The sequence below is a fragment of the Semicossyphus pulcher genome, unplaced genomic scaffold, assembly GCF_022749685.1.
Source record: "Semicossyphus pulcher isolate SPU_LCO1_2020_fin unplaced genomic scaffold, fSemPul1.0.p SCAF_12, whole genome shotgun sequence".
Lineage (NCBI taxonomy): Eukaryota > Metazoa > Chordata > Actinopteri > Labriformes > Labridae > Semicossyphus > Semicossyphus pulcher.
Window position 1 is genome coordinate 14,955,068 of NW_027211626.1, and position 27,011 is coordinate 14,982,078.

At 42.7% G+C, this 27,011-nt stretch overlaps 1 protein-coding gene across 2 annotated transcripts; it reads right to left on the reverse strand.

Moving 5' to 3' along the window:
• Positions 1 to 26,602, reverse strand: bcl2l11 (BCL2 like 11). 2 transcript variants are annotated; one of them, XM_069659260.1, is made up of 4 exons: positions 26,373 to 26,602; positions 23,912 to 24,318; positions 18,122 to 18,234; positions 1 to 4,734 (listed from the first exon to the last, which is right to left on the reverse strand). In XM_069659260.1, the coding sequence occupies exons 1-4, from the start codon at positions 26,387 to 26,389 to the stop codon at positions 4,570 to 4,572; spliced, it is 702 nt and encodes a 233-aa protein (XP_069515361.1). In that variant the 5' UTR covers positions 26,390 to 26,602; the 3' UTR covers positions 1 to 4,569. The 2 variants fall into 2 exon arrangements, with proteins under 2 accessions (XP_069515361.1, XP_069515360.1); XM_069659259.1 differs by lacking the exon at positions 26,373 to 26,602 and adding an exon at positions 25,247 to 25,316.
• Between the last annotated feature and the right edge of the window lie 409 nt (positions 26,603 to 27,011).

Here is a 27,011-nt window from a genome sequence, read left to right on the forward strand (position 1 = left end):
AATGTAAAAAAGCTTTATTTACAAAAGTTGAGAAGAAATCAAACAGCATAATTACAATATGTTCAGTGTACATAAAGTATAAACAAAAGAAGACATCATGTTGCTACAGTTGTACTGGGTCACTTGAAATCATACAGATTCAACAGATGCCTTTCTGTACAGCGTTTTCAGCAAAGCATGACACACCAAAGAGTGTCTGGGTCCCCTACACCTAATTTGTTTTACATTTTTGAGAGTTCCAGTGAAAAATGTTAATTTTCTTGTTATTTCATTGACTTGATTCTTCTTGAACCTCACACAAACACAGATCTGCAGCGTGATTTGTCAAAGCGGCTCCAGCTGTGTTGATGCGAGTCAGTAAAGCCCTGAATGTCACACGAACATTTGTGTACTGCAACACCTACATGCACAGGCTCTGATTCAACACAGGTTTCCATATCGGTTTCAGAAGACAGTAATTCATCTTTCGGTTTCCTCCCTGCCATGCTCTCCAGCTGTAACACAGTACTTTGAAATGAGGTCTTAGGTTTCACATGGCACAATATCAGAAATCTGCACGCAAGCCACAGCGCTCTAAACGTCACAGCGAGGGAGTGGGGGGCGGGGGGCAAGTGGGAGACATTTCCAGAGGCACGATAAGGACGTGAAGAAAACACAACTAGAAACAGAAAGTAGTGTTGAAAATGTCATTTGGTTTTGAAACTTTGGAATGGGAGCGGGATAGATGATGAGAAACGGGCTCCTGGGGTTTCCCTCTAACATAGGACAAGACCCCATACTGAAACACACCCAGTCTCTATAGTCGTTTGTGTCCCTTTGTGGTTATTCTGAGTCTCTGTGGATGTTTTGTAGTTGTTTTGAGTCTCTTTGTGGTCGTTTTTCTCTCTCTGTTGTTTTGCATCATTTCAATTTTGTTGTTTTGTCTCTGTGGCTAATTTTAGTTTTAATTTGATTTAACTCCCTTTGTGGTCGGTTTGTGTCACTTTGCAGTCTTTTCATGGTCATTTTAAGACTATGTAAATGTTTTTCATGTGTTAGTAGTTGTCTTTGTGGTCGTTTCTGGTCTCTCTATAGATGTTTTTTTTGTTTTTAGTGGTGTGTCTCTTTGTAGTCAATTTTAATCTCTTTGTGGTCCTTTTTTGTCTCTTTGCAGTCTTGTCTCTTTATACTAATTTTCTGAGTCTCTGAATGTTTCTCATATCTTTGTAGCTATCTCCAGTCTCTTTGTGGTTGTTTTGTTTTACTCTTAAGGTGTGTGTCTCTGTGAGGTTGTTTCATGTCTCCTTGCAGTTATTTATTTATTTTTTTTTGGAGGTGGTGTGTCGCTGTGGTCCATTTTAGTTTTGTTTTAGTTCTCTGATTCTTTGTTGTTGTTCTTTCGTCTCTTTGTGGTTGTTTTTTGTTTCTTTGTTTTCTTTTCAAATCTCTCTCTTGTTGTTTTGAGTCTTAGTCATTTTAAATCTCATCAAGGTCGTTTTGAGTCACTTTGAATGACTTTCTGGTCCTTTGTGTTCTTTCACAACAAGAAATGTCAACACACACTTCATACAAAGAACCTTTCACCCTCTGACAGTAGTGGGTGCACCAAAGGTGGCTAACCTCACAGACAGCATGGAACAGGGATGAAACTAATTTGTCTCAGAGGATTAAGTACAACACATGTAACACATATAATAACACAGTATCTGCACAGCTGCTTACACTCATTTAGAGTCTAAGCAGAGTAAAGCATTCAAGTTGAAAGTTGCCAACCATTAAAGAGAAGACATTTCCAATTGTATCCAGTCAGGCTAAAACAAACACGTACTGTAGCCGACTGGTAACAGTATACAGTAAGCCATTTGACTTGTACCATCCAAAACAACCTGAAACTGGTTTGAAACAAATCCTTTTGCTCCACATTCACACTGCATTAATGACTTTTAAAATATGTTGACTTTACTTCCACTGCATGGAAAACAGTCTCGTATGGCTGCATTAAAAAGTTCACCAAATGTACAATCGCCAAAACAAACCAGCAGGTCTCCATCTTTGAAGAAACCTGATAAGTACAATTTGAAATCATCTCAGATATTTTAAAAATCCAAACGTTTATTAGGCTTTTTAAGTAAGTTATTGAATGTGACATATTCTTTGCCACGTTCTGGCGCTCAAAGGCGTACAGAGCTCATTACTGCCCCCTGAGGCCAGAGCAGAAACTACAGTTAATACAGTTTACCAACCACCAAAGTCATAATTGGTGTTTTTCCTCACTGGAACAAGAGGAAACAATGAGCCCATTCCAGACTAGAAGACAAACATGGACAAGCTACATTACAGTGAAGTTTCGGTGTTATTCTAAGTGTTCAATGATGCGGATTAACTGGTTCGTTCTGCAACTGCACATCTGGTTAGCTTCCCCAACTCTGGTAAAGAGCAACAACGCACAGTGGTTTCCCTAAACTTGTACACACAAACATGTACACATTCATGTTACTTTAAGGTGCTTTGGGACAAAATTCAAATACTTAACATTGTTCCTAATTAACAAAATTGACTTATACCTAATTGCATCCTCCAAAGAAGAAGAAATACAGTTATCAGTGTAGAAAAAGATGGCATTTCATATTTTTTTGCATTAAAGGTTTTCACACTTTTAATCGACCGATGTTTAAATGAGTCGAGGGTTTAAAAAGTGAATAAATGTAATCATTCTGAAGCCTGTTTAACCACAGTTTGATGTATGACTGTTGGTAAACTAGTCAGTGACAAAACCCTCTTTGACTCTGCATGATTCAGAGTTTGGTTTGTTTCCAGAAACCTCTCTCTGGGAGGGTTTAATGACCTGGCAAGCACGAGGAAGACTTGGCGGGGTCTGAATCTTTGTGCTAATAAACGGATAACGTGACCTTGTCAACAAACCAGTACTTGCCAGCTACACTCAGTCTGGCTGCTTTTAGTAAAACCCAGAGGCTGAAACAAAGAGCGATGGAAGACAGTGAACAGTAACAGTATGAAAGGTTTGTTGATGCAAAAGGTGGAGGAGCAGCAGCAGGACAGGATGGTTTAAATGTTTAATGGTTTAAACGATCAATGGTTTTAGTATTGATTTAGTTCATCCTGTGCTTTTGAGTTTCACCACATTGATTGACCAGCTTAGTGACCAGAATTTAAAATGTATTGTTGTTCTGAAAAGTGCAGTAATTTGCTCCTGTGTCTCATTATAAGAGTGCAAAATCTTTGTTTCAACCCTGAATTAAACCAAAACAAAGAGGGAAACTAGAACTTTATTTGGCGATACAAGTGATTTGGATGAAGATTAGATTTATCTGAGCTGGTAGGAAGTCACTTGCTTTTACTATTCAATCTGGCTCCAGCAGCTACAGAAACATAGGCTTTTTAGTAGTCAGAAAGTGTCATCTTACTAACGGGGGCAGATTATCTTTATGTAAAACTGAATAATACAAGAGTACAATCTGTCTCGGCAGTTTTTCTTACAGAATTACCAGGTTCTACCGTCTATTGTGTCCCAACTTCCGTTTAATATATAGTAACATAGTCATGGAATACAGGGTTGAAACCTAAACCCAGATGCTGTCTTCTAAAACTTGGTCAGGGTATAAAAATATGACACACAAAACTAAAAGGATGCTTCAGTATCAATTTAGAGTCATGCAGTATAAGCTGCATTCAGACGGGATTCATTCATTCAGGGAAAGTTTTGTCATTTTCACTGTATGCCAACGAGTGCTGACTGCATTTTTCTGCCGTTACAACAGAATTATTGACTTTCACAAATGCGTTTTATTGTAAGCAAAGACTTGCTTTTCCTTTCATTTTTATGCTGATGATATTCCTGTTTTGTGTTGCTGAGGACCGCAGCAAATATGGCTTTGATGAACATTTCCTGTTTCATTTGAGCACTCATTATTAGTCATTCTGCACCACAAAATGCTGGCATACACTCGTCACTTTTACGTACAATGGAGACATGAAATTCATGGTAACAAATCTGATAATGACACAGAGGTTTAGGAACATTGCTGGATAAAAATAAAGGTGAAACAAAAACAATGCCGTGGCCCAGTTTGCATGCTGGATCCTGACGTGACCGGAGTGAAACCTTCAGTGGGAATAGATTTAGAATTGGCTTGACTGGACCCTCGCAATTTAATAACTCTGGGTCTGCAGAGTTGATCATCTAAACAGCTCATCATCTCTGTACAATAAAACACCTTAAAAAGAAGCTAAAATAGTAAACAGGAAACTGTACAAGGCACTTATGATTATCCACGGGGTTAATTCAGTGTCTCTGGAAAGGAGTGCAAAATCCCGGCTCTTTGGTTGCATTGCCATGGCTCAGAGACCGGGAAGGACAAAAACAGAAGTGAAAATCCATTTAGAGTTTCTTAAAAGTGTTAAGTCATCTCCATTGAAATTAAAATAAACACAGTCCAAAGTCATCTTCTTTGATTGTAAAGGAAAAGAAGGTGGTAAAAATTTGTCCTATAAAAAAAAACAATTTTTAAGATTTCATGAAACAAATACAATATTAAAGAAAAATGCTACGTCTGCTGGATTTCCCAAAGGTTACACCTGAGAGTGGTCCTGGCTGTTTGTAAAGCCCTGTAAGTAGATAATCCGTCCGATCAGAAGGATCAGGATGCTCACGCAGAGCAGCATGGTGGGCTCCTGGTGGATGTGCGGCTGTGGGTTCGGCTGGACCTCGACCCGTTCATGTCTGCCCGCCATTCCCTGGAATGAGAGAGAGAAAACGGGAGATGTTCCGGTTATAGTTGGACATGTGTTACTAATATACAGCACCATGCTGAAAGGAATAGATTGGGTGTTAACTGAGACCACTCACACATGGCATCTTTGTGTGTAATAGTCTTAATGGTTCTTTAACCACATGTGAACTAAATCAGGCTTCCTGTTCTAGCATGTTGCTGGCAACTGAATCGCTGGTTGTGCATTGAAATGACAACTATTGCTAGCAGACTTTATCAGCTGTAGCTAGGTAGCTAATTAAGCCAATTTTAGATCAATGACATTGCAGAAAACGCTGTCATTGACTCATCAGCTGACTCATTTTGAAATTAGATTAAGAAGAGACTTATATATGTAGATTGTTACATGCCTGATATTATGCTAATGGCTCAAGCCTGAAGCTAAGTGCCACCAGCTAACAGTTAGCATTCAGTTAGAGATCCTCTAAAAGGGGGGGCATTTTGCTAATTTCAAGCTTCATATTTTACTCTGTGATACCTGTGGAGTAGCTTAGCATAATTTACGGTTAAAAAAACTCCTAATTTTTCTCACACTGGTGCTCTGTGCAGGCCCTCATACAGCCTCTGTCTGAAACGACCTAATCAGCTCTGTCCCTTTAAGAAACCCCGCCCCTACAAGCATGCTTTCTTCTGATTGGCCAGTTCTCCAACATCACAAAGTGCAGCGTGTAGAAAAAACTGTGTGAAACGTGGCGTTCACAGCAGCCTGCAGACTGAACTGAGAAGCCTGGGGATTACTGCAATATACTTTTAACTACAGATTTGAAACTTCACCCACGTTTAGTTTGGACATACAGCATTGTAACATTACATACAGTGTATGTCTTAAAATATGAAACAGCATAATACCCCATCTTTGAGAAAACAGCATTGTACTTGTTTTGCAGTTTTGAGATAGCTAGACCTAGTATCACAAGATATTTTGATTCAGTATAAAGGAGGAAACAATGTTTGGCAATTTCAACACTAAGATAATGAATGTGTCTCTTTAAAGCATTTATATAGTTAACGGATGAAAAAAGGAACTATTGTAGGTTGTTTTTGTTTTTTTGCCGAAACTAAACCATCAGCTGACACATGATTTGTGTTCACTCCATGAAGTCATTCATGTCCAAATGGATAAATTGCATTAGCTTTTCACAGTGTTCTCCCGTTTTACAAAATGTTCTGAGTTGTAAAAAGTTTCAATATAACATCAAATGTTGTGATAAAAGCCGCAGGGTCTCATAATGAATTAAAATCAAAGAAACATGCACAGACACACACATAGCATATGTTTACATCCACAGGAAGCAGGTAAGTACAGTTCTCTACATCCTGCCATAACTCTCCTTCCCCTCCCGTCTCCAGGTGTGATTTCCTTACGCCAGTGTGTGCATGAATGCATACATGCAATGTGTGTTTATATGTTTGAATTTTTAATGAAGGGTGTTGGATGGCATATAAAATTTTATGTAAAGATAGCTGCTGATAATAATGTAGAATTAAAGGGATACATTTAGTGCATTTAGTAGTGCACATCCATAAAGTAGAAGGCTGTTGCGCAAGCAAGATTAAAAAAAAAAGATTAAAAGGGAAGCATACTCTCACTTGACCTTGTAAGAGTCGAATTTCAATAGAACACTCCATTTCCCATAATGCATCTGTTAAATATTTGAAGTCTCAAGCCTAAATCAAGTTGAGACCTCTCGCCAGAGGTCAACAGTTTTCACTGGTTGAGTGGTGAACTCAATTTAATAAAATGTTGGACTACCGCTTTAAAAATCACCTAACCGGTTCATTAACTGCATACCAAACTCTGAATGACGAAGGAGAGGACTGGAAAATCAAGAATTATTGGTATGACTTTGACCAGATTTCCGTCTTTAAATTCTGAGTCTTGTTGGAAAACGTGACAAACTAATCACACCCTGACTAACCTGGGCTGTTCAGTCTTCAGACATTAAACATTACACCACCTTCGAGAAGAAAATCAAATTAATAGGTCAGATGCTCTAGATTTAGTTATCGTACACTGCTCCTGCTATTTCGAGCACCTTTCTGCAGTCATTCCAGCACACTTGGCACGCTGCTGACAGAAACAGGTGTTTTCTTTTCTGCTCTCTTTAAAGCCCTGTGCCTTGGCTTTGGTCCATCGCTCTTGCAGCTGCAGCTTCACACTGATAGGAGATCTGCCAGGTGGACTTAAGAGAAAGGACCTTCCCTCTGGATAGACATGCATCGGGAACCATGGAAAAAACACTTCCAGGAACAACAAGGGTCCTGTTGCTGAGTGAAGGATGAGCGGTGGGTTGGGATCTCCACACGCAATGACTTGCTTACACAACAAACTACTCTATTAATAGTCAGGGGGGGGGGAATAAACCAGGTACTATTACTCTAATAAATATACTTTAAAAGTGGAAAGCATCTACAACAATAACCAAGGCATTTACAAGAGTAGGAATCAGTTTTTCCACTGGAAGACAGATTTCCTGCTATGACATGAAGCACAGCCAATACCATCCAGACATCGGCTGGCAGAGTAACAGCCTCTTTCCCTGGGGCGAGACTGTTCTCTGAAAAAACAACAGAGCTTTATGGACAGGAGTGAGAGAAAATCAGGCTGTGTGGTTTGATTCAAAAAGCGAGCCAGAAACCACAGAAACCCTGAATGCCAAAAGGAAACAGGTGAGGGAAAGAGTAGTTAACCCTGTGAGGAGTCAGTGTGGTACTTATTCTGAGCTGCCTGAAAACTGTTTGACCCCACTTTCCCGCACAAAACCCGTTTGTCAAGCCTTATCACCCTTTATGATAGAAATAATCTTGTAGACTCAGAAGAAGGAAGAAAATGGAAGCACCAGAGAGCACCCTGGGGCCTGAAGACGCTACTCGAGACTTTAACGCTAACCACACAGTGGGACATGGCGAAGGTAAGGCAACAACCAAGAAACCATGTTAACCATGTAAAAATAGCTTCAACCATACTCTCATGATCTAACTTTACTGAGGGTACTTGAAATGCTCCCAAAATAAAGCACTTGTTCATGAGGCGGTGCGGCTCAATGTGCTCAGACATGATGGTGAGCTACCTAGCATTTACTGGAACCCATTTTTTAACCACATATTTTTGGCTTTACCAAACATGAGCATATTTTTTGACCCATGCTAGCTGGTTGGTCAGTTCACAATTTTGGTACAGAGTTAAATTACTCATCAGCGGTTTGAAGGATTAACTCTGGTTCCATCTGATTCAGCTCCAACAACAGGTCAGAAAGTTTAAACGTTGGTTGAATTCGGACACTTTGGTTTATGACAAAGGACCTTCAAAACTAACAACATTCACATCAGCCTTATCTGTAGGCCTACTTTGTATTTTATGCTAATGCAATTGTTAACATGTAAACGGGCTATAGTAAAATAGTCTATAGCATGCAAACCGTTATACTAAACACTAGGATTTAGCTTTGTTAGCATGTTAAATATACATCTAGTTCAAAGCACCAATGTTCCCAAACTACAGCCTCACAGAGATGCTGAAGTGGCTATAAACTCTTTGGGGGGAATTCACGAAGGGATTGCGTGGCTTTTGTGTCCGCTAACCCTGTGCAAATCGCACAAAAAGACTCTTTATTCTCGAAGCACACGCACAGGGTTACATGCACCCAAAAGAGCGCTGCAGAGCAAGTGTCTCTCTGCTCCGGTGCTGTTTGTGCATATTTAAAGGAGACCGTTATGAACAAGAGCGCGGCTCCGTGCAGCAGAGAGTGGAGGTGCAGACAGCTTCTCTCCACCATCAGACACAAAACAAGAGCAAACTGCACGGATCTGCGAAACTTAAAGGCCGAGGTTGCGCTTAGTGCAATTTGCAATAAATCAAACCTTGGGTGTGGGCGTAGAAGCCAGACAAACACCCATTTTTTCGGCCTCACGCTTCATTGCCAGCACACAGGCCTTCAAGGTGTCAACATTTTAAGTGGGTTTTCAACTTAAGAGCAACTGCTGTAAAAACAGGAAAGGGATGTATTTCTCCTCCGGTGATACATTTCCTACTCTTACACCATTTCTACCTTGAGATATGTAATTTTCCTCGTCTGTTGTGAAAACTTCACAATCATTGTTATTAATGTTAATTAGCTCGAAGCAGTGTTTATCGTGTTGCACATTAGAGACTTGTCTCTCCTCAGAGCAGCTTATGAAGACAGAGACAGGCTTTGTGGTTTATAGTTGGCAGAGTTTCTGTGCTCTTTCCTCACCTCATGAACCGCTGTAACGATTTAACCGTCAATATGGTCTGTAGTTTGCAGATTGAGGAAAGGGGCCATGCTGTCAGATTTACGAGTCTCCCGACATAAAGCACACTTACGGAAAGCTTGTATCAGCGTAACATGTTTGAATTTGTAACCAGAAAAGGGGATTGTCAGCAGTTTTGCTCCATTTAAAATGACTGTATGCGGCTGCACAGAGCATGAATTTTACACTCCATACAACAACGACAATTTGAGAAGCTCGACCTGAAAAATAGGGTCTCAAAGCTCTTCAATAAGACACTTGAATTCTAAATTAGGAAGAGGTTTATACAAGTCAGTTTAAACCAGGATCAGGTCAGGAGTGATGACATCATTAATGGCCTCTTTGGGGCAGTTACACCCTTTTGGCAAACACGCTCATTGCTGTCCTGCTGAGAGTATTTAAGAAGACGGGTATCACCCTCATGTAAACGTTATGTATGTAGCACGAGTCAGCTTTTTGTATGTAGCTATCTAGCTGACATATCTATTTAGTTAATGCAATCTTTTTATCTAGCTTGCTAGCTAGATAAATAGATGCCTAGCTAGCTAGATAGAAAGATGTTTATGAGGCTGGTGGGCCTTGTCCAAGATGCATAGCAGCTTATCCAGGGTCCTTCTCTCGGCCACTGTCACCAGGGAGTCCAGCTCTGTGTCCCTCTTCTTGCTGCTTCCTCCCCAGCACACGACAGCATAGAAGAGAACACTGGCCACCACAGAAGGCTATTAGCTTAGCTTCGGATGACGACTGGGTTCAAGGGAAATCAAAGCATGCTCTCTTCATAAGTTAAAATATACAGCTACCAGAACCTCAAACATCCCAAATGAACTAGTTGGATCTCTTCGTTTAGTCCAAACACAAACAGTAGGGTCGAAGGGTTGCAGTAAATCAAGTCTTCTAGGAGTACAAGTAGTAACCTAGGATTAAAAACAACATGCAGACTGTAGGGATGGTCTGTTATTTGGGTTATGGTGGTGTTTCTAAGTCACAACAGGGGTTTGATTTCAACTGCAACCAGAAGCAGATGCACTTCTCAACTGACAAACAGCAGGCTCAGAGTCTGAAAGCAGTTTCACCAAACACTCACATTTTGGGGAAATCCTGTGACACTGTTTAAACTGTTTAAACTCATACATGGAACAACTTCAGCATCTGAGAGTAGAAAACATGCTGCCACAAATGGTTTCCGGGCTGTCACTGCAACTCAGCAGGGCAGGCTTATGAAAAGTACTTCAACTGACACACACATGCAGTCACTGTGTACTGCACTTGCACTTCACAATAGTGCCAGTGTGATGCAACATGAGAGTGGGCAGTTGGCCAATCATCTTACTAGATAATCAATCAAGCAGAAAATCCAGCAGTCAGAGAGTAAATCAGTGCAGCAGTGAAACAAACAGTTATTCATCCCACCAGTCAAACAAGATCGAGTGCACAATATCTGCTGATCTACTTTAAAGGATAGTAATGACGCATGTTTTGTCTCCACAACATTCAATTGCATCTGGCATGGCGGCATCGTCTGTCCAATGTTTAGTTCTAGATAAATATCTGGCTCATACGGGTCATACAGAAGGACAAAGGAGACAAGGTGCGTGGATTAGGACTTTGGGAATCAGAAACATCTTTAATGCAAAGCTTTTCATACATCTCATCTGGCTGTTTTTCTTGATCCTTTTTTTCAGAGTGGAAAAATTGAGTCAGCCCGTTCCAAGAAGCTCATGTGATTTTGTTTGGTCACCACAACTTACTATGCTAGCTCCCAAAAATAGCTCTCTCAACAAGGCTACACTTACACGCACACACACACACACAAAGCGACTCAGGCTTTGTTGTGTTTTTTTCTCTCTCCTCCTCACTCTCATACTCTCTTTGCTTTGAAACACCACTGGTCAAAACCTCCCAAACCAAGACAAGTATTATTTCAAACTTTTTAAAAGGCTGTTCAGGGAATTACCCTCATAAAGCAGAAGTTTAGGAAATCTGTTACAGCGTGTGTAAAGTTTAATCAAAACACCGTAACAACTCATGTTAACATTTGTCTGCACATGATCCTCGACATGCAAATCCACGTCAACTCTTTTTTCCCTAAACAACTGTTGCCAAGTTGTGACTGCAAAAATATAACGGCTCGCTCTGTGTTTGTTTCTGGCACAAAACTTAAAATTTGGTGTGTCAATCCCTGTTGAAAGCTACCAAATTCATACTATGTTATACTAATACTTTGTTAGTTTATTTAAAGGTATAATAAGTAGGATTTTTCCTTGCATTTTATCAACAACACATTCGAACTGGGCCACTCCTCCTGGGCTCTTCGTCACCAGAAGCTCACTCTCACTGTGTCGTGCGAGAACACGCCCACCCCGCCGAGCTAACACCGTCAGCTTCACAGTTACCTTTGAGCTAGCCTAACCGCCGGTTACCATTGTGCCAGCATGCTAACTGCCGGATACCTTGGCGCTAGCATGCTAACTGCCGGTTACTGTTGCGCTAGCATGCTAATCGCCGGTTAGCTTTGCGCTAGAATGCTGGTTAGCTTGTCCTACCTGGTTTGAGGCACCTACCTGTCCAACAGAAAGAAGGCCAAGAGGTTGCTCTATAGCCATGTTCGCCGGTCTAAGTTAAAATATACAGCTACCAGAACCTCAAACATCCCAAATGAACTAGTTGGATCTCTTCGTTTAGTCCAAACACAAACAGTAGGGTCGAAGGGTTGCAGTAAATCAAGTCTTCTAGGAGTACAAGTAGTAACCTAGGATTAAAAACAACATGCAGACTGTAGGGATGGTCTGTTATTTGGGTTATGGTGGTGTTTCTAAGTCACAACAGGGGTTTGATTTCAACTGCAACCAGAAGCAGATGCACTTCTCAACTGACAAACAGCAGGCTCAGAGTCTGAAAGCAGTTTCACCAAACACTCTTGATTTTGGGGAAATCCTGTGACACTGTTTAAACTCATACGTGGAACAACTTCAGCATCTGAGAGTAGAAAACATGCTGCCACAATTGGTTTCCGGGCTGTCACTGCAACTCAGCAGGGCAGGCTTATGAAAAGTACTTCAACTGACACACACATGCAGTCACTGTGTACTGCACTTGCACTTCTCACCGTCAGCTTCACAGTTACCTTTGAGCTAGCCTAACCGCCGGTTACCATTGTGCCAGCATGCTAACTGCCGGATACCTTGGCGCTAGCATGCTAACTGCCGGTTACTGTTGCGCTAGCATGCTAATCGCCGGTTAGCTTTGCGCTAGAATGCTGGTTAGCTTGTCCTACCTGGTTTGAGGCACCTACCTGTCCAACAGAAAGAAGGCCAAGAGGTTGCTCTATAGCCATGTTCGCCGGTCTGAATGGGGCCCAGTTGCTAAATTGAACCACTCCCACACTCACCTATACACTGTGATTGGCTCAGGGAACCACAACAGCGGCAGAGGCAAGGGTCTCACAAGGGTCTGCACACACACACTCACCAACACACATGTATAGAGGCCCATAAATGTGGGTAACTATGGGGTTCAGGTATCTGCCTTTGCTTCTTTATTGGATAGGAAAGTTGAATTTGGACTAAACGCAAGATACTTGTGCCCTAATGATAAACCCTCAGTGGACAAATCCCTCCCCTTGTGTCCTCATCCCAGTACTTATAATGAACCTACCACATGACCCTTTGTGGCCACCGCAACCCAACCAGCATTGCCACCTTCAACAGACCCAGGCTCCGTTCATGCAAGCTCCAGGTATTGACAGTGCTGATACCACCTACTCTACCACATGGCCACTAAAGACCACTACAACCCAAATCATTGCCACCTCAAACAGACCCAGAAGACTTACAGGCAATCGGGTAAAGAGAGAAAGGGATGACATGCACCAAAGGGCCGCCTTGAACCCACGGCTGATGCGTCGAGGACTTTGCCTCTGTACATTGGGGGTGGGGACTCCACCAACTGAGCTAAACCAGCGCCCCAACCGCCACATTTTTAACACAAATGTCTGTATTTTCCTTTCTAACAACAAGTCTGTTTTTAACATTAATGGATGAATGTCGCGGCTGCACGGTGGTGCAGTGGTTAGCGCTGTCGCCTCACAGCTAGAAGGTTCCTACTTAGAATAGGTTGGAACAAAGTCAGGTGCATGCATGGGTTCCCTCAGGGTACTCCGGCTTCCTCTCACAGTCCAAAGACATGCGCGTTCAGTGGTGACACTAGACTTGCCTGTAGGTGTGAATGTGAGCCTAGCGACCAGTCCAGGGTGCACCCCGCCTCCTGGATGATGGATGGACGTCGACCGTTGCATTCAGCTAACATTTTTTCAGTAAAGTAGACATTAAAAGGTGTCTATTGTTGAAATTTGCTCAGGAAAATGTGGTCATGCTAATAGAAACTTGTCTTTCACCTTGAACCGAACAAGCCTTCAAAAATGTCACTGATGGAAAAACTATTGCACTCTGAAAAACACTGAATACCTCCCGCTCTTCATGTCTCACACACACAAACAAAAACACAAGCAGCCAGCAGTGACACACAACTGCTCCAGAGTTTCTCAGAGTTATTTCTGTCTACAGGACAAAGGGCTTCACCTCCTACTGAAAGATGACAGTTTGTGTGTGTGTTAGTGTGTGTTTGACTCTCTTTAAGTGTTTGTGTGTCTGTGTTTGTGTGTCTGTGTGTTTTGGCAGGATAATTAGACCTTGTGCTTTGCTCCTTTAGAGTACTTTAACCACAGGGCTGAGCCGTAATGAATCTACACTGTCACGGAGACTGGACTGTCACACACACACACTCGCACTGCAGCCATACTTGGCATGTTACAGATGCTGAAAAACAAACACACACACATAATCACGCACACATTGTGTAAATGTTTAACTGAGAGAGTGGGAGGAGGGGGGGCGAGAGAGGCTGGATTAAATGGGAACAAAGGAAAGAGAGAGAGTCGGTAAGAAAAACAAATAATCACTCATTATATTGTGATTACACACGACGGTGCATGTAAACACGTCAATGTGCTTCATATGTAAAAGTATTTTTAACATGCTTTATTAAATTCTCTGGCAACTGAACCGAGAGGAAACACCTGTGTGTGTGTGTGTGTGTGTGTGTGTGTGTATCCTGAGATGATGTGAGTCATTTTAATGCCTCCTCAGCCTCAAGTGATGCAGCGCTGCCTCTTGGCCGACACCTCCAGGCAATGAAACTGAATACAGCTCCTCTGTCAACAGTGGCAACATGCTGGCAGCTCCGTGTTTAGTCATGGACTGAAGTTGCTAATAATATGATAACATGAGAAACAGTGTACTACAGTATCCCCCCCCCCAAAGCCTGCTGATTAATTCAACAATCATGGTGTTACACTATCCACATCCGTGACATTGATAACTTGCCTACAGATGCTTCCTCAAGCCAGAGCTATTACAGCTCATGCTGCAGGGAGCGTACACATCTGTTCTATAATTCATGGAAATCATCCAATAGTTAGAGAAGATTTCATCAAAACCAACAAATTGTGGTGCTAAAGGAAAAGTCTGGGCACAATGAGTACCTGACCGGAGTACAAATGTAACCCAGTGGATGGTTTTCGTTACATGTCACAGTGGCAGTGCCAAAAGAAAAGTCAGGGATCAACAAAGTTATCAGGATTCATCCTCAAGGAACCATGAATATTCAATTTCCTTGCAATCTAATGGGTAGTTGTTGTGACATGTAACAGAACAAATGTCAGCTTCATTGTAGCGTTAGAAGAAAACTCAAGGTTTCACAAAAGTCCAAAAGCTTCATCCTCTGGGAACCATGATTGTCTTTAACACATTTCAGGGCATTTCAGGTTTTTATATTGAGTATGTTCTATTCTTTACTTCCAAGATGTATTATAAATGAAGTATGAAAGGAAAATAGTTTTGTTTGAACTGGTCACAACTGATAAAAGATCTGAAGCTCACAAGCAGACGTTCCTTTGTTTGAAGGCATCAAACTATTCACCCCCTATTCTAGCCCAGCTGGACTGAAGCCTGATATGATTCATGGTGATTCACCCATCCTGCTGGGCCTCTTTTATGACAGTGTAAAGTTTACTGCATTGTTGAGAACTTCTTGACATTTCCTTCTGCTCAGAAGCTTCCTCGAGTTCCTCTAAAAGATGAAATCCCTCCAGTGTGGTTGGTCCAAGGATTTTGATGGGGCCAGTCTTCAAGGGAAGCTGATCTAAGGTGACAGACCAGACATGATGGTGGTCTTGGCTCGGTGCTTGGTGTTGAAAACCCCTTTAGTTTGCCATGCACTGTTTGAAAAGTGACACAGGACCATTTAATTGCGGGTTCACCGACTCCAGGCGTGGCAGCCTTTGAACCAAACCACTGCCTTTCACCACGCAAGCCTTAACATTGATTGCTGAATCTTGCATGGTAGGCAAGACAGGAAGTTGGTCAGATGCCTGCTGGGCGACGGCCCTGATCGGATCAAGCATCACGGCTCTCTAGGGCTCTTTAGAGATCAGAGGATAAAACATTATTCCATCAAACTGGACCACAGAAGCTACCCACTCGCCAAACGCAAGGACGGTGGTAAGCATCCAAAGAACCGGCGTGCTTGTAACTTGAACTCGAAATCTTTCTCCCATGACTGATCCAATCTACTTGACTGTGGTTCTTCCACACTGTTTGTTAAGGCTTAGTTCAATATCAGGCTCTTTTTACCAGCCAGAGAGGAAGTGAGACAAGTTCACGCTCTCCTTCAAAGATCAAAACCCTTAACACACCAGTAAGAGTGGCCAGTAGATTGACATGATCCCTCTACGGCTTCCTACCAGCTGACACAAGCGTGTTCACCCAATATGGGGAAGTCAACCCTGATTTCAGAGGCGGTGTTGAGCCCTTTTTTCTTTATCGGTATGTCAATCTTTATGGTTTTATTGGGACTCAGACTGTTGTTAATTAATTCAGTTATCTGTGCAACATTTCTAGTATTGTCTCAGCGACAAAAGTTCTTTGTTTTAAACGGGATGATTAAGTGTCTGAGTAAAGTCTGAAAAACCTGAAAAACATCTTATGTTTCTGTGGTTATGAAATCATGTGCAACCATGCATGTGCACTTGTCCAAAGCAACACAAACACCTGGCAAGAGAACAGGGAACAAGCCTCCACGTTCCTCTTTTCGCTGCCTCCTCGGTGTTCTGCAGCAAGAACACTGAACTCTGCACAGTGTTTATGGATAAGGCGGCACCAGAGTTCACAGAGGGCTTCCCACCGAGGTATACAAAGACAACGTTTTCTTCTTTCTCTTTCCGTCTTTGTGTGACTCGGTGTTGAGTCACAACCTTGACTCATCAGATATTTCTTCAGCCTCCTTCTGTTTCTCTTCCTCTGCAGGGTTAGTCACAGCTGTGAGCGCCAAACCAGCCTCCCTTCGCATGGATCCTTGCATGTAACATCACATAGAAGCAGTTTCAGTTCGTCCTGATTTCACTGCGATCAGCTTTTAGACGTGTTGAAATGTTCGAGGCATGTTAAGAGTAAGTTCCTCCACGGGGTGTAGAAATTCAGTGATTTATTAAAACCGACGCCTGAAAATTCGATGAGTAACCCAGCTGAGTTAATGATGGGTCTGACAGCAATGTGACGACTGCTGGAACCACAAGAGCACTCGAATAACATCCTTTAAGACCGTTCATGGCTTCTTGGTTAAGTATGTGTGCGTGCTAGGGGGGGGAAAATGCAGAAGCAAGAGGGCAGAGAGGGTTAACTGTCTTCCTGTTTGCTGCTCATTAGCACCCAAAAGGTTAAACACAGCGAGAAGAACATGTCAGACGGCTCAGCTGGAGAGTTGTAGCTTTATTGCTGCTAAGCTCCTGACACAGAGGGAGCGTTTTTAAGCTCCTCTCCGGGATAAAACGGTCCTGTCGTGCGTGTTCTCGACTTCTTTTTAAAATCTGTTTCTCGGATGAGATTAAAGTCAGCGCTGATGGGTTTTTTCCCCCTCTTCCTTTCCGGGTTCCCAAAGCTCCAGTCAGGTCTTTGATAGAGGAGTAAATAAAAGTGCAATGATGCAACATGCAGAAATGTTGCCAGGGAAGATGAAGCAAAGAGGAAATTAACTCTTATTGCAGCTTTGTAACTTTACAACACTGACTGATGGGTACACTGCGCCATTTAGAGATTATACTCCCTTCAATAATGTCTTCCTTTACAGACAGACTACTGTAACTTCAGCGCTGGATGACCCATCCGTATCCACATTACATCTAATACTCACAAGCTGAAGTACTTCCTGTCCACATCTGCCAGGTAAGCCGTCTCAACCACCTCTCTGTATACCTCAGACAGCCAGCCAAGAAAGAAAACCCTTCTTTGGGTCTCACCACATTTACACGCCCAAGTTGTACCACTTAGTTTTGTTTTTGTTTCCTTCCCTCTGCTGGAAACCTTGTCGGCTTTGCAGAGGATAATGGAGCTCCATTGTCGACGTATCATATGGCTGTTCTCATGTTTTCTGTTTTGAGGTTTATTTTATTTACAGCTGTGGTTGCTGCGGCATCTGGATTTTATGCGGCTTTGCGCTGCCGGCTTGGTTATTTTCTGATCAAAAGTCATTTTTGTTTTTGTCACCCCGAGCGTAACTGGAATAAGCAGCTGGCCTCAGGCTCCCTCAGATCAGCTGCATTTGACGGGGCGTTTTGTCCTGACCCAGATTCATTTTGTTGCCTCTCTGAGCATCTTGCTCATTTCTAGCAGCATCCTGCTTCACATTATGAAGCTATTGTGGGTAATTGATGACTAATTAATTGTGGCAAACAAAGATATCAGTTTATCATGCTGGATGGGTACATACAGCTCTGAGTAAGGAGCGATTTTACACATTGAAAGGCTCATGTCTAGATGGGACCAAAACAAATTCATGCTGGATTTGTAAAAAAGTACATCTGTTAAGTTAATACAGTCCTCTGTTAACCAATAATAGGAAGGTTACTCTAGAGCTTCACAAATGTGGTTTCTGGGGGTGACTCAATACCCAGATCCCCTCTTTCTCTCTCTCTCTCTCTCACACACACACACACACACACACGCTAAAACATCGCTGTGATCACTGACCCTGAGCAGCAGTATATTGAAGTCGTCTCCAATCCGTCGGAGCTCTCGTCCGATTGCCTCTGCCTGCATGTCCCCTGCTGCGTTTCGTGGCCGCGGGCTAGAGACGCTAGGTCCTGAAACAGAGAGGAAAACAGACTTCACTAATAGTGTTCGGTTTTGTAATGATTAAAAGGTTTAAAGACCCTCCGCTGAGACAGAGATGTGAAGAACAAAGTGTGGTCAAACAGCAGTCTGGTTGGGAGTTTAAAGTTAGAATCCCATTTTTCCAGTTAATCAAATTAGTTAGGGGTCTATGTTCAATCAAATAAATGAACACTATGTTAATTCAGCCTTTAGGGCCATTCTTCAAAGCCCTCGCGTTTGTAGCATTCTTTGATAATACATGTTGGCCAAACAGCATCCTTCACCCAGCAGTGGTGAGAAAGTGTAACTCATAGAAAAAGGAAAAGATGAAGACAGGCAAAGCTCTGAACTCTGTTTGGATGTCTGTTAGAGTGAGGTCCAAAATCACATCACACAAGGACACCAAACTGAGATTTGCAAGAGTCATGACTTATGTATATGACTGGTAACATTACCAGATTTCAGAGTGGGATCTGAATGGCGGATGAATCTAGAACTGTATACAGTGTTCCATGATTGCAACATATCCCCATCCATCCATTACGTATCGGGGCGGGGTACACCCTGGACTGATCTCCAGTCAATCACAGGGCTGACACATAAGCCACCTTTTTATTACGCCTCTGTTATGTTCCGTCTTCTATGTAAAACGCACAGAGGTCGAATGGTGGGATGAAGTCGTTTCGCATCTGAGCCGGCATCAGAGGTAGTAACAGAGGCGAAATGCTGTTTGTGTAAACTTCAGAGCAGGCAGGGCGGAAACAGCACCGTGTGTGTATTTGAAGCATGCGCTGTTTGTTTACATCTCCTCCCGTTTTGCTTCCGCACCATTGGTCCAATGGAAAATGGAAAAGGCTGCATGACGGCGGCGCTTCAAGTAACATGCAAACTTGCAAAGGAACCTTCTTGCAGTGAGGAAACAGCGCTAGATTTAAAGATAACATATTTTAAAACACTCCGGTGTAGATCTTCATATTGAGCTTTTTGAGACATTCACATGAAAGTATGAAGAATGAATTACAGGTGAGGAAATTAAATAAAACAGACAGAACAGGAAGCAACCAGACAAGCACAGTAATAGTTAGTTTTGACATTGTTGAGATAATTAGATGGTATAAAAGATGCATTCCCACAATGCTTTGCTTAAAATCACAGAGGAGGTGTGTTCATGTAGATGACATTAAGGACAACAGAAGTCTTACTTTTATTCAAATCTACTGGGACAAACATTTACTGTTGTAGTTTTAATATATGAGTAGACACACATTTTAAGAATGGAATTTCATGTGCGCGCGTGCGTCGCTGGCATCTTCACACAGGAGTAAATAAACTCCGCTCCACCAGCTGTCGGGATGAGCAATCGTGCGAGTGTGTGCGCGAGTGTGTGTTTTTCGTGGTTAATCTGTTATATTTTCAATCTGAACTACAGTATGACTATGAAAGGCTCTGACCCTTTCACCCATCTCCATGTATGACTCATGCACGTTATGAAACCCAGACAGAATATTTCTCACATCCTCCAATATGTAAGCAACGCTGCAACAAGGCTGCGTTCAATCGCTCCATCAGATATTACCACACAAGAGCTTAATTAGATGCCGACAATGTTACACGCAACACCCTTCGCGCCTCTTTTGCTTTCAGGGAACTGGCATGCTGTTTTAAATCACAGGCCGGGGCAGCAGCACGATGCCGTAATGATGGGCCTACTTTACGGTGTTATATCAGTATGAAAAGTCTATTTTTGGACGGCCAGGCGACTTTGTTTTACTAGGACATATTATGCAATCTATTGAGTTTTCATTGTGGGTTGCTTTTGCTGAAGGGCGATTAGAAGGTAAATATTTAGATTCATATCTTCAGTCACATCTTGGATCAGTTATTCCAGAAAGTCTTCAGCTCAAAATACTCATTTACCCAAAACACACATTGGCTTTGTGAAATCTTGTAACTTGAATCTCTATTGTAAGATATTTGTTAGACCAAAGCCTCTGACAACCCGCCCTGCGGTTGTGTTAGAATTAGGCCGCGCTGCCGTTTCTCTCAAGGTGTGATCTTCCTGCAGCAGGAGCAGGAAGTGTTTTATTTTGACAGTACGGCTGTAATCACGCTGTCAGGGAGCGACAACAACAAGATGATAAACTGATCCTCCTTAAGCTCCGCCACTTTATCTCGCTCCCTGACACACAGTCATGTCAGGAGCCTTGATAACGGAGATGTTTCTTTTGGAGTGAGGACAATGAATGTTATTTTGTAAGCCTGCGCGCGCACGTGTGTGTGTGTGTGTGTGTGTGTGTGTGTGTGTGTGTGTGTCTCCTATCTGTGCTATCTGATGGGACGTAACGGACTGAATGAGCAGCGAAGGATCTCTGTCTGCATATTACAAAAGAGCTGCAGGCCTATTTTGACTGCTACACACACACACACACTGAGGCTCGTTTTGATTGGCGTACTTAATGAATGACACACACACAGCTGATTGTGGTGTGTTTTGGCTGGGAGCTCGTCTGCCTGGCTACAATGAAAGACAATAAAAGAGATAATCAGTGAAGCTAATCACTGCTATTATAAAGAGTAGTCATACACAGCGGTCACAATATGCTGAGGATGGTTTTTTTAGCTTCCGGAGATTTCTTTATCTACTAACAATAAAAATAAAAGGCTATATGAAAGAGATAACAACATCCAGGTAGATACGAAAGCGGCACGAGCTGGGGTTTCAACAGGGTTTACATTTTCAAACACTTGTTTGTGCGTTTGAAACAAGATAGTAAAATCTTAACAGGATGAAAAAACAAAGTTGGTTTTATTTTTATCATATACTGCATCAACACTACGAGGGGATTTAATCCTTTATAGGATTTTTATGTGTCTGTTTTGTTTGTGACCAGGCAACAGAAGAGGCAACTCTAGCCGACAGCATCGTGATTCAGCACTGCAGGCGAAGTAACTAAGGACGGGGTTTTATTTTTAGAGCGAAATATTGCTTTAATCTAAAAACAGAGCCTTATTTTTATCAGCTGAAGAGAAGAAATAGAAAATCTTGTCCATTCACGTGGAAATTTGCCTTTGGCTTCACAGACTTGCATACAGCTTGAACTTGACAAGACATACAGACACATACAGTAACTTCCTCAGCCTTGGGATACAGAGATATAAAACAATAAATAGCAGAGTAATGAGTTATAAATTATCATAAGCGGCTGAACGATTTAGATAAAGTGCCAAATAATAACAATAAAAACATGTCTTAAACAGACATAGTAAAAGACTTGGTTGAGCAAAGATGCCAGAATGCAACGGAGCAACAAACGTAAGCACAGCAGACTCATCCGAAGGGTCAAACCCTGGTGTTTAACCAACATCTGTTTTCTTTAAAGGGCCAGTTCGCCGATCTTCAACCTCAGTCCTATCATGCTCTATCACGAGGAGCTAATGCCATTATGGTAGGAAAAAAATGCAATTTGGCTCTGTGCCTTTGGAGGACGCTATCCGCTTCTCCAATGGGCCCTGGAAAACCTCCGCCAGACTACGTAAAACGCGTCATCTGGTGGAGGCCAGAGAGCTCGCTAAACTACACTCCCTCAATTTAGGATGCCCGCCTCCGATGTCACGTCTTGTTCAAAATCGTCATTTTTTTTAAACGATCCACCGGTATATTCTCGTCGTACTTCGGATTGTGTACCGCTCTGAGCCGTTGCCTACAACGGAACGGTGGTATTTCACTCCAGTGTTTCTCACGGGGCCGTTCCTTTCAGAGGGAGGGGCGCAATGCACGCTGGGTGTTGTAGGAATGAAGAATGGATTTTCTTGTTTTATTACCTATAAAGTTTGATATATTTAACTTAATTTAGCTAAATCTGTGACACCAGACTCATTAAAAAAAACTGACTGATGACTTAGTTTAACAGTTTATGTCCACGTGTTAAAGCATTCACAAGTAGATCTATGTTGTTATCATTCAAGTGTTTTTCCTCAGTATCACTGAATGGTTGCTGAATCATTCCTTTCACAATGTTGGTACACTCAAACACACACACACACACACACACGAGGATAACATACACACACTCAGGGGCGAGGTTGCTTTTAGCGATTAATCAGGACCCTCCTTCCTTTCTTCCTGTAAATCTGACTCAGCAGGATTCCATGAATGAACTGTGATTTCGAGGACGCAATCCAACATCAGCAGGCCTGCGGGGACGCCTCAGTCACACTCATTCACAAAGAGCGGGAAACAAATGACACATTCGATTACATAATATCACACAAAGCATCGTTATGTGCAACGTAAGGTCACATGGACACATAATGTATGTCATTCCTCGAACTCGCTGTCTTTGGTTAAAGTGTCTTCATCTTGGTCTGAACTACAGAATAACTTTAAACTAGAGTATTCTATTGGCATGGAAGATTATGGATTACAGGATTAAAGATGAATTGACCAGTTAGTGCACATGTGTTGCTGCTGAATGTGGGCCTGCACTTAAGATATCCAGTATCTCAGTGGGAATATTCCTAAGTGTTTGAGTGCAGGCGACCAAATGTCTTCACACCTAACGCACAAGATTATTTGGTTAGAACTATTTCATGGTGATTGGCTTTGATGTTGGATTATGCGAGTTTCACTCATGCTTTCACTTGTTTCATGTAGAGAAATATAAGTCCACACTGTCCACTAGTTTGTATTCCTGTTACATTTATGCACATTGGCAATACTTGTGCATAAATAAATCATGGATTTCCTAAGACATTAGGCGTGTGTGTTTGGTTTAAATGTATCCACTGGGGTTTGGGAGGGGTTTTGCACACTCGAAGGCAGCACATATTAGAAGACAAAGGGGGTAGAAGTGCTGCTGGGTCCATGTAGTAGTAGATATTACTCAACAGGAAGAGTAGTGATAATACTACAACAGAGTGAAAGCAAGGGAATCAGCTGAATTTTGTTTGGCAGAGCGGAGGAGTCACGTTAGTGTGTTTTGGATCTGCATGTCTCAGCCTGGATTTCCCTCTGAGGGCCAAAGGAGCGAGGTGTGGTGGTTACTAGTCAATAATCTGAGATGTGAGACTACACCAGAGCGGTGCGAGTGACTCCCTCACGAGCGAGATCCAGAAAACATCCGGATTATGTGTTTGTTCATCATTTTATTATCATTGTTAAAATTCAACACCACCACCCGCCGCCCAGACTAAAACCAAATCTGTGATAAAGGAGCTCGAGCCGCGCTCCTATCTGGTTTCATGTTTTGCTGCACACCCACACAGAAGCAGCAGCAGCGAAATTTCAGAGTGAAAACAGCCAGAGGAGCGTGTGACGGCTGATTCAGACCAAACACTTTCACACATAACAAGTTCTGAGTTTGTAATGTAGTATCTGGGCGTGCATTCATGTATTTACACACTCAGACACCTACTTTAAATACTCATTCTGCATGACGGAAAAATAAGTGAAATAACTAAGACGTTAGGAGTTATTATCTTTGATAGCAGCATCAACAGTGCATGGAATCATTTCTAAATATTTAAATCAGTTTAAAGTTATCGCTGTATTTGTCACTCATTACGTGTCAGAGGACTTTGAAAGGAGAAGCCTGGAAATATTTCACCTGCATGGGTTAAGTATTGGCGGTTAGTCACCTGTTACATATGCAAAGTGCCTGCGCTCACCGTACTGCTGGTGCGTCCGCGGTCCTCCGCCGTGCGCCTGTAGGGCGTGTTGCATCACCTGGGCGGTCGGGCTCGGAGTCTGCGTGGCTTTGTCAGCCGTCAGTGGCCTCGGGGAGAGCGGCGAGCTCGGCAGCGAGTCGCCGTCGGAGGAGAAATATCCACTGGAGGCGCGGCGAGGAAGGTGGAATATAGACCTCTTCTGAAACACGCCGAGGCTGTCGACAGGGGAGACGGGTTTGGGTCTGCCCCGGGACGGTAAATCCGGCTCTCCTCCTCCTCCTCCGGTAGAATCGGGGTGGCCAAAGCTTCGCTCGCCGTCGTTGTCTGAACGGGAGGTTTGTGGTGGATCTCCTCCGGTCCCCTCTGTTTCCGTTACTGTGGGCGAGCCATCGAGCTGGCTTGGCGGTCTGTTGGATGAACAGAGCGGCACCGTCAGCCTGGGAATTCATCCCTCTCCCCAAACAGCCTACAGCCTCAAGTCTCTGCTGCGTGTGGAGCTGCAGCTGGATGTGCAGCGGCGCACTGCTGCGTCAGGACGCGAAGAGTGAAGTTCTCCCCTTAAATGTGGAGTTTTTCTGTGATTTAAATCTGATTATTTTCACAGAGAATCACACCGACTGACGCACAGAAGAGAGTCTTATAATAAACTACCCGATAGGTTTGTCTTTTACAGATTGTTAGCTTAATCACGTCCTGCTGCAGCTGAGACGCGCTCGGAGTCATGTAGCGACTGACGGGTACGTGTATGCGCAGTGAATATGTTCCTGTCCAGGCAGTAGCCCTGGTTTCCTGCCCAAACTGGCCCCGCTGCGTCTCCATTGTTTGACAGAAGTTGCTGATTGCAGCAGATCTTTGTTTGACTTGTGGAGGAAAAATAATCACGCATTAAGGAAGCGGCTGGAGTAACTTCAACTGCGTCACATAAAAACATTCGGATGCGTCTCGGAGTCGGTCTGGAAATCTCATTTGTCGACTAAATAAAAAATAAACAGTCTCTCGGTTTTTGTGACTTTTCTGCTTATTGACAAAGAACTTGTAAGTAAAATGATCCAGATGTAACTTTGATAAAGTCACATAGATCGCACTTACAAAGCTAATGATTTCATCTTTCTTTACCTTTTAATGACAAACACTCAGACTCGGCGTCACATTAAAAAACGGTCTCATTAAAACGATATTTTGCTGCAGCGCTTCCTGTTTGTCCAGACTAAACTACAGCTTCCTAAGCGCACGGATTCCCAGCGGCAATGACCTACTTCTGTGCCAAAATGACCCAGAATAATAAACTGTTTTTAGCACCAATCTCCATGTACCAACATACACACTTTTACGCACCTTTGATGTAAACAGCCATCCATTTGCCTTTTACGCATTTTTACGCACCGAGAAGCAGCGGCAGAAACCGCACTTTAACTGGACGTGACGTCTGTCCTCCGGCCACATGAATACATGAACTTGCCTTTTGGGTTTTACTGCACATCTGAGCGCTACGAAGAGAGATGTGACGCGTGACAGGCTGCATGTAGAGAGAAGTGGCACCAGAACGCACCACAGCGCAGAGAGGGAAAAGCAGGCGTGGAGAGGAGAGCGAACCCGCAGCAAACAAGGCATTAGATAAGGTTTCACGGTGCTGAATATTTAACGGTGTGAGGCTCTAGATATTTTTTTTCAAATCCAGTGGCGCCGCCCACAGGCCTGAGCGCGAACTTCCTTTATGCGTGATAAAGTGGCAACATGATCCCTTATAGTCCGGTAATTGCCTATTATCACAAGTGTTAATAGCAGAAAAACTACAGGTGAGCTGGCCTGCATGGGTCTTAAAACACTCACGTGGACTCATGAGCTGACGTGGAGGAGTAAATTAAGAGGTGACTGAACTCTGTGACCTCGATCATAACAAAGCAGACAGCTTCTCATCAAGGAACTAAAGTTTTTATCGAATAAGTTTTACATTATTTTGAAAATATCTTAAGTATTTAATGTCTTCCTAAGGACAACAAACACACGCACACACACACTCATCTATTAAATGGAACTGCAGCCGGCGCGCTGCGTTAAAAAAAACATACCGGCATTGCAGAGGATCAATGCAAAGCGCACTAACGTGCTCCCACAGCCCTCTCGATATCATAGAGAAACCTCCATGAAGCAGGAAAAGTTCAGTTAAAACTGTGTTTGTGGTATTACGGGTACATTACATGAAAAGAAGGCGACGTTAAGGCGGTTAAATTCGTTTTAATGACACTTTTTACGCATTAAAAACATTCTTCATTAAGATTAAAATGACATTTCAAAATAAGAGAGAACATAACAATCTAAAAGTAAAGTTATTACTAATTTCCTGTTTTTTTTAAAACGCGCAATAAGGTGTAACAGCGGCCGTCTGCAGCGTGACAACAGACACGCCGGTGGGCACAGAGGAACACTGTTATTATAAAGTCATATAACAAAAACAACTCACCTGGACGGATGGTGCATGTCAGTGGCGGGACATTACCGCTGCCTCCGAAAACAACACGATGACAAGTTGGTTGTAAAATGAGTCAAAAATAATATCAACGCAGGTCCAAATAGAATCCACAGGTCTGAAGTAAGAAAAACAAACTTATCAAAGTGGAAATTAAAAATAAAACGAAGGTGAAATAAATCCCACAGTTTGTGTTCAAAGTTTCCTCGGCAGGATCGGTTGGATAATAATCCGCCTCGTCCGAGTGGAAACTGCAGCGGAGGAGGTAAACAAAGTCCAGCCAGAAACAGCGCTTTTGTCTGCACACTGAGGATTTCCTTCCTCTCTCCCTCTGTCTCTCTCTTACAATACAGGAGTTCTCTCTGTGCTCAGGCAGATAATGCGCTGCTCCTCCTCCTCCTCCAAACCGCGGTCCACCTCTCGGTGGGTGGGGTTTCTTTGCTGGCTCGTTTCTCGTGCCTCTGACTCCCCCTGTCTCTCACCAGCCTTTACTGGCATCAAATACTCCAGGTCTGCTGCACAAATACAGAATGCATAAGGGAACTCTTTTTTTGCACTAAAGGAAACTTGATTAAAGATTGAAGTATTTATTATAGCTCATGTGTTTTAACAATGACTGTTGAGTCATTAAAT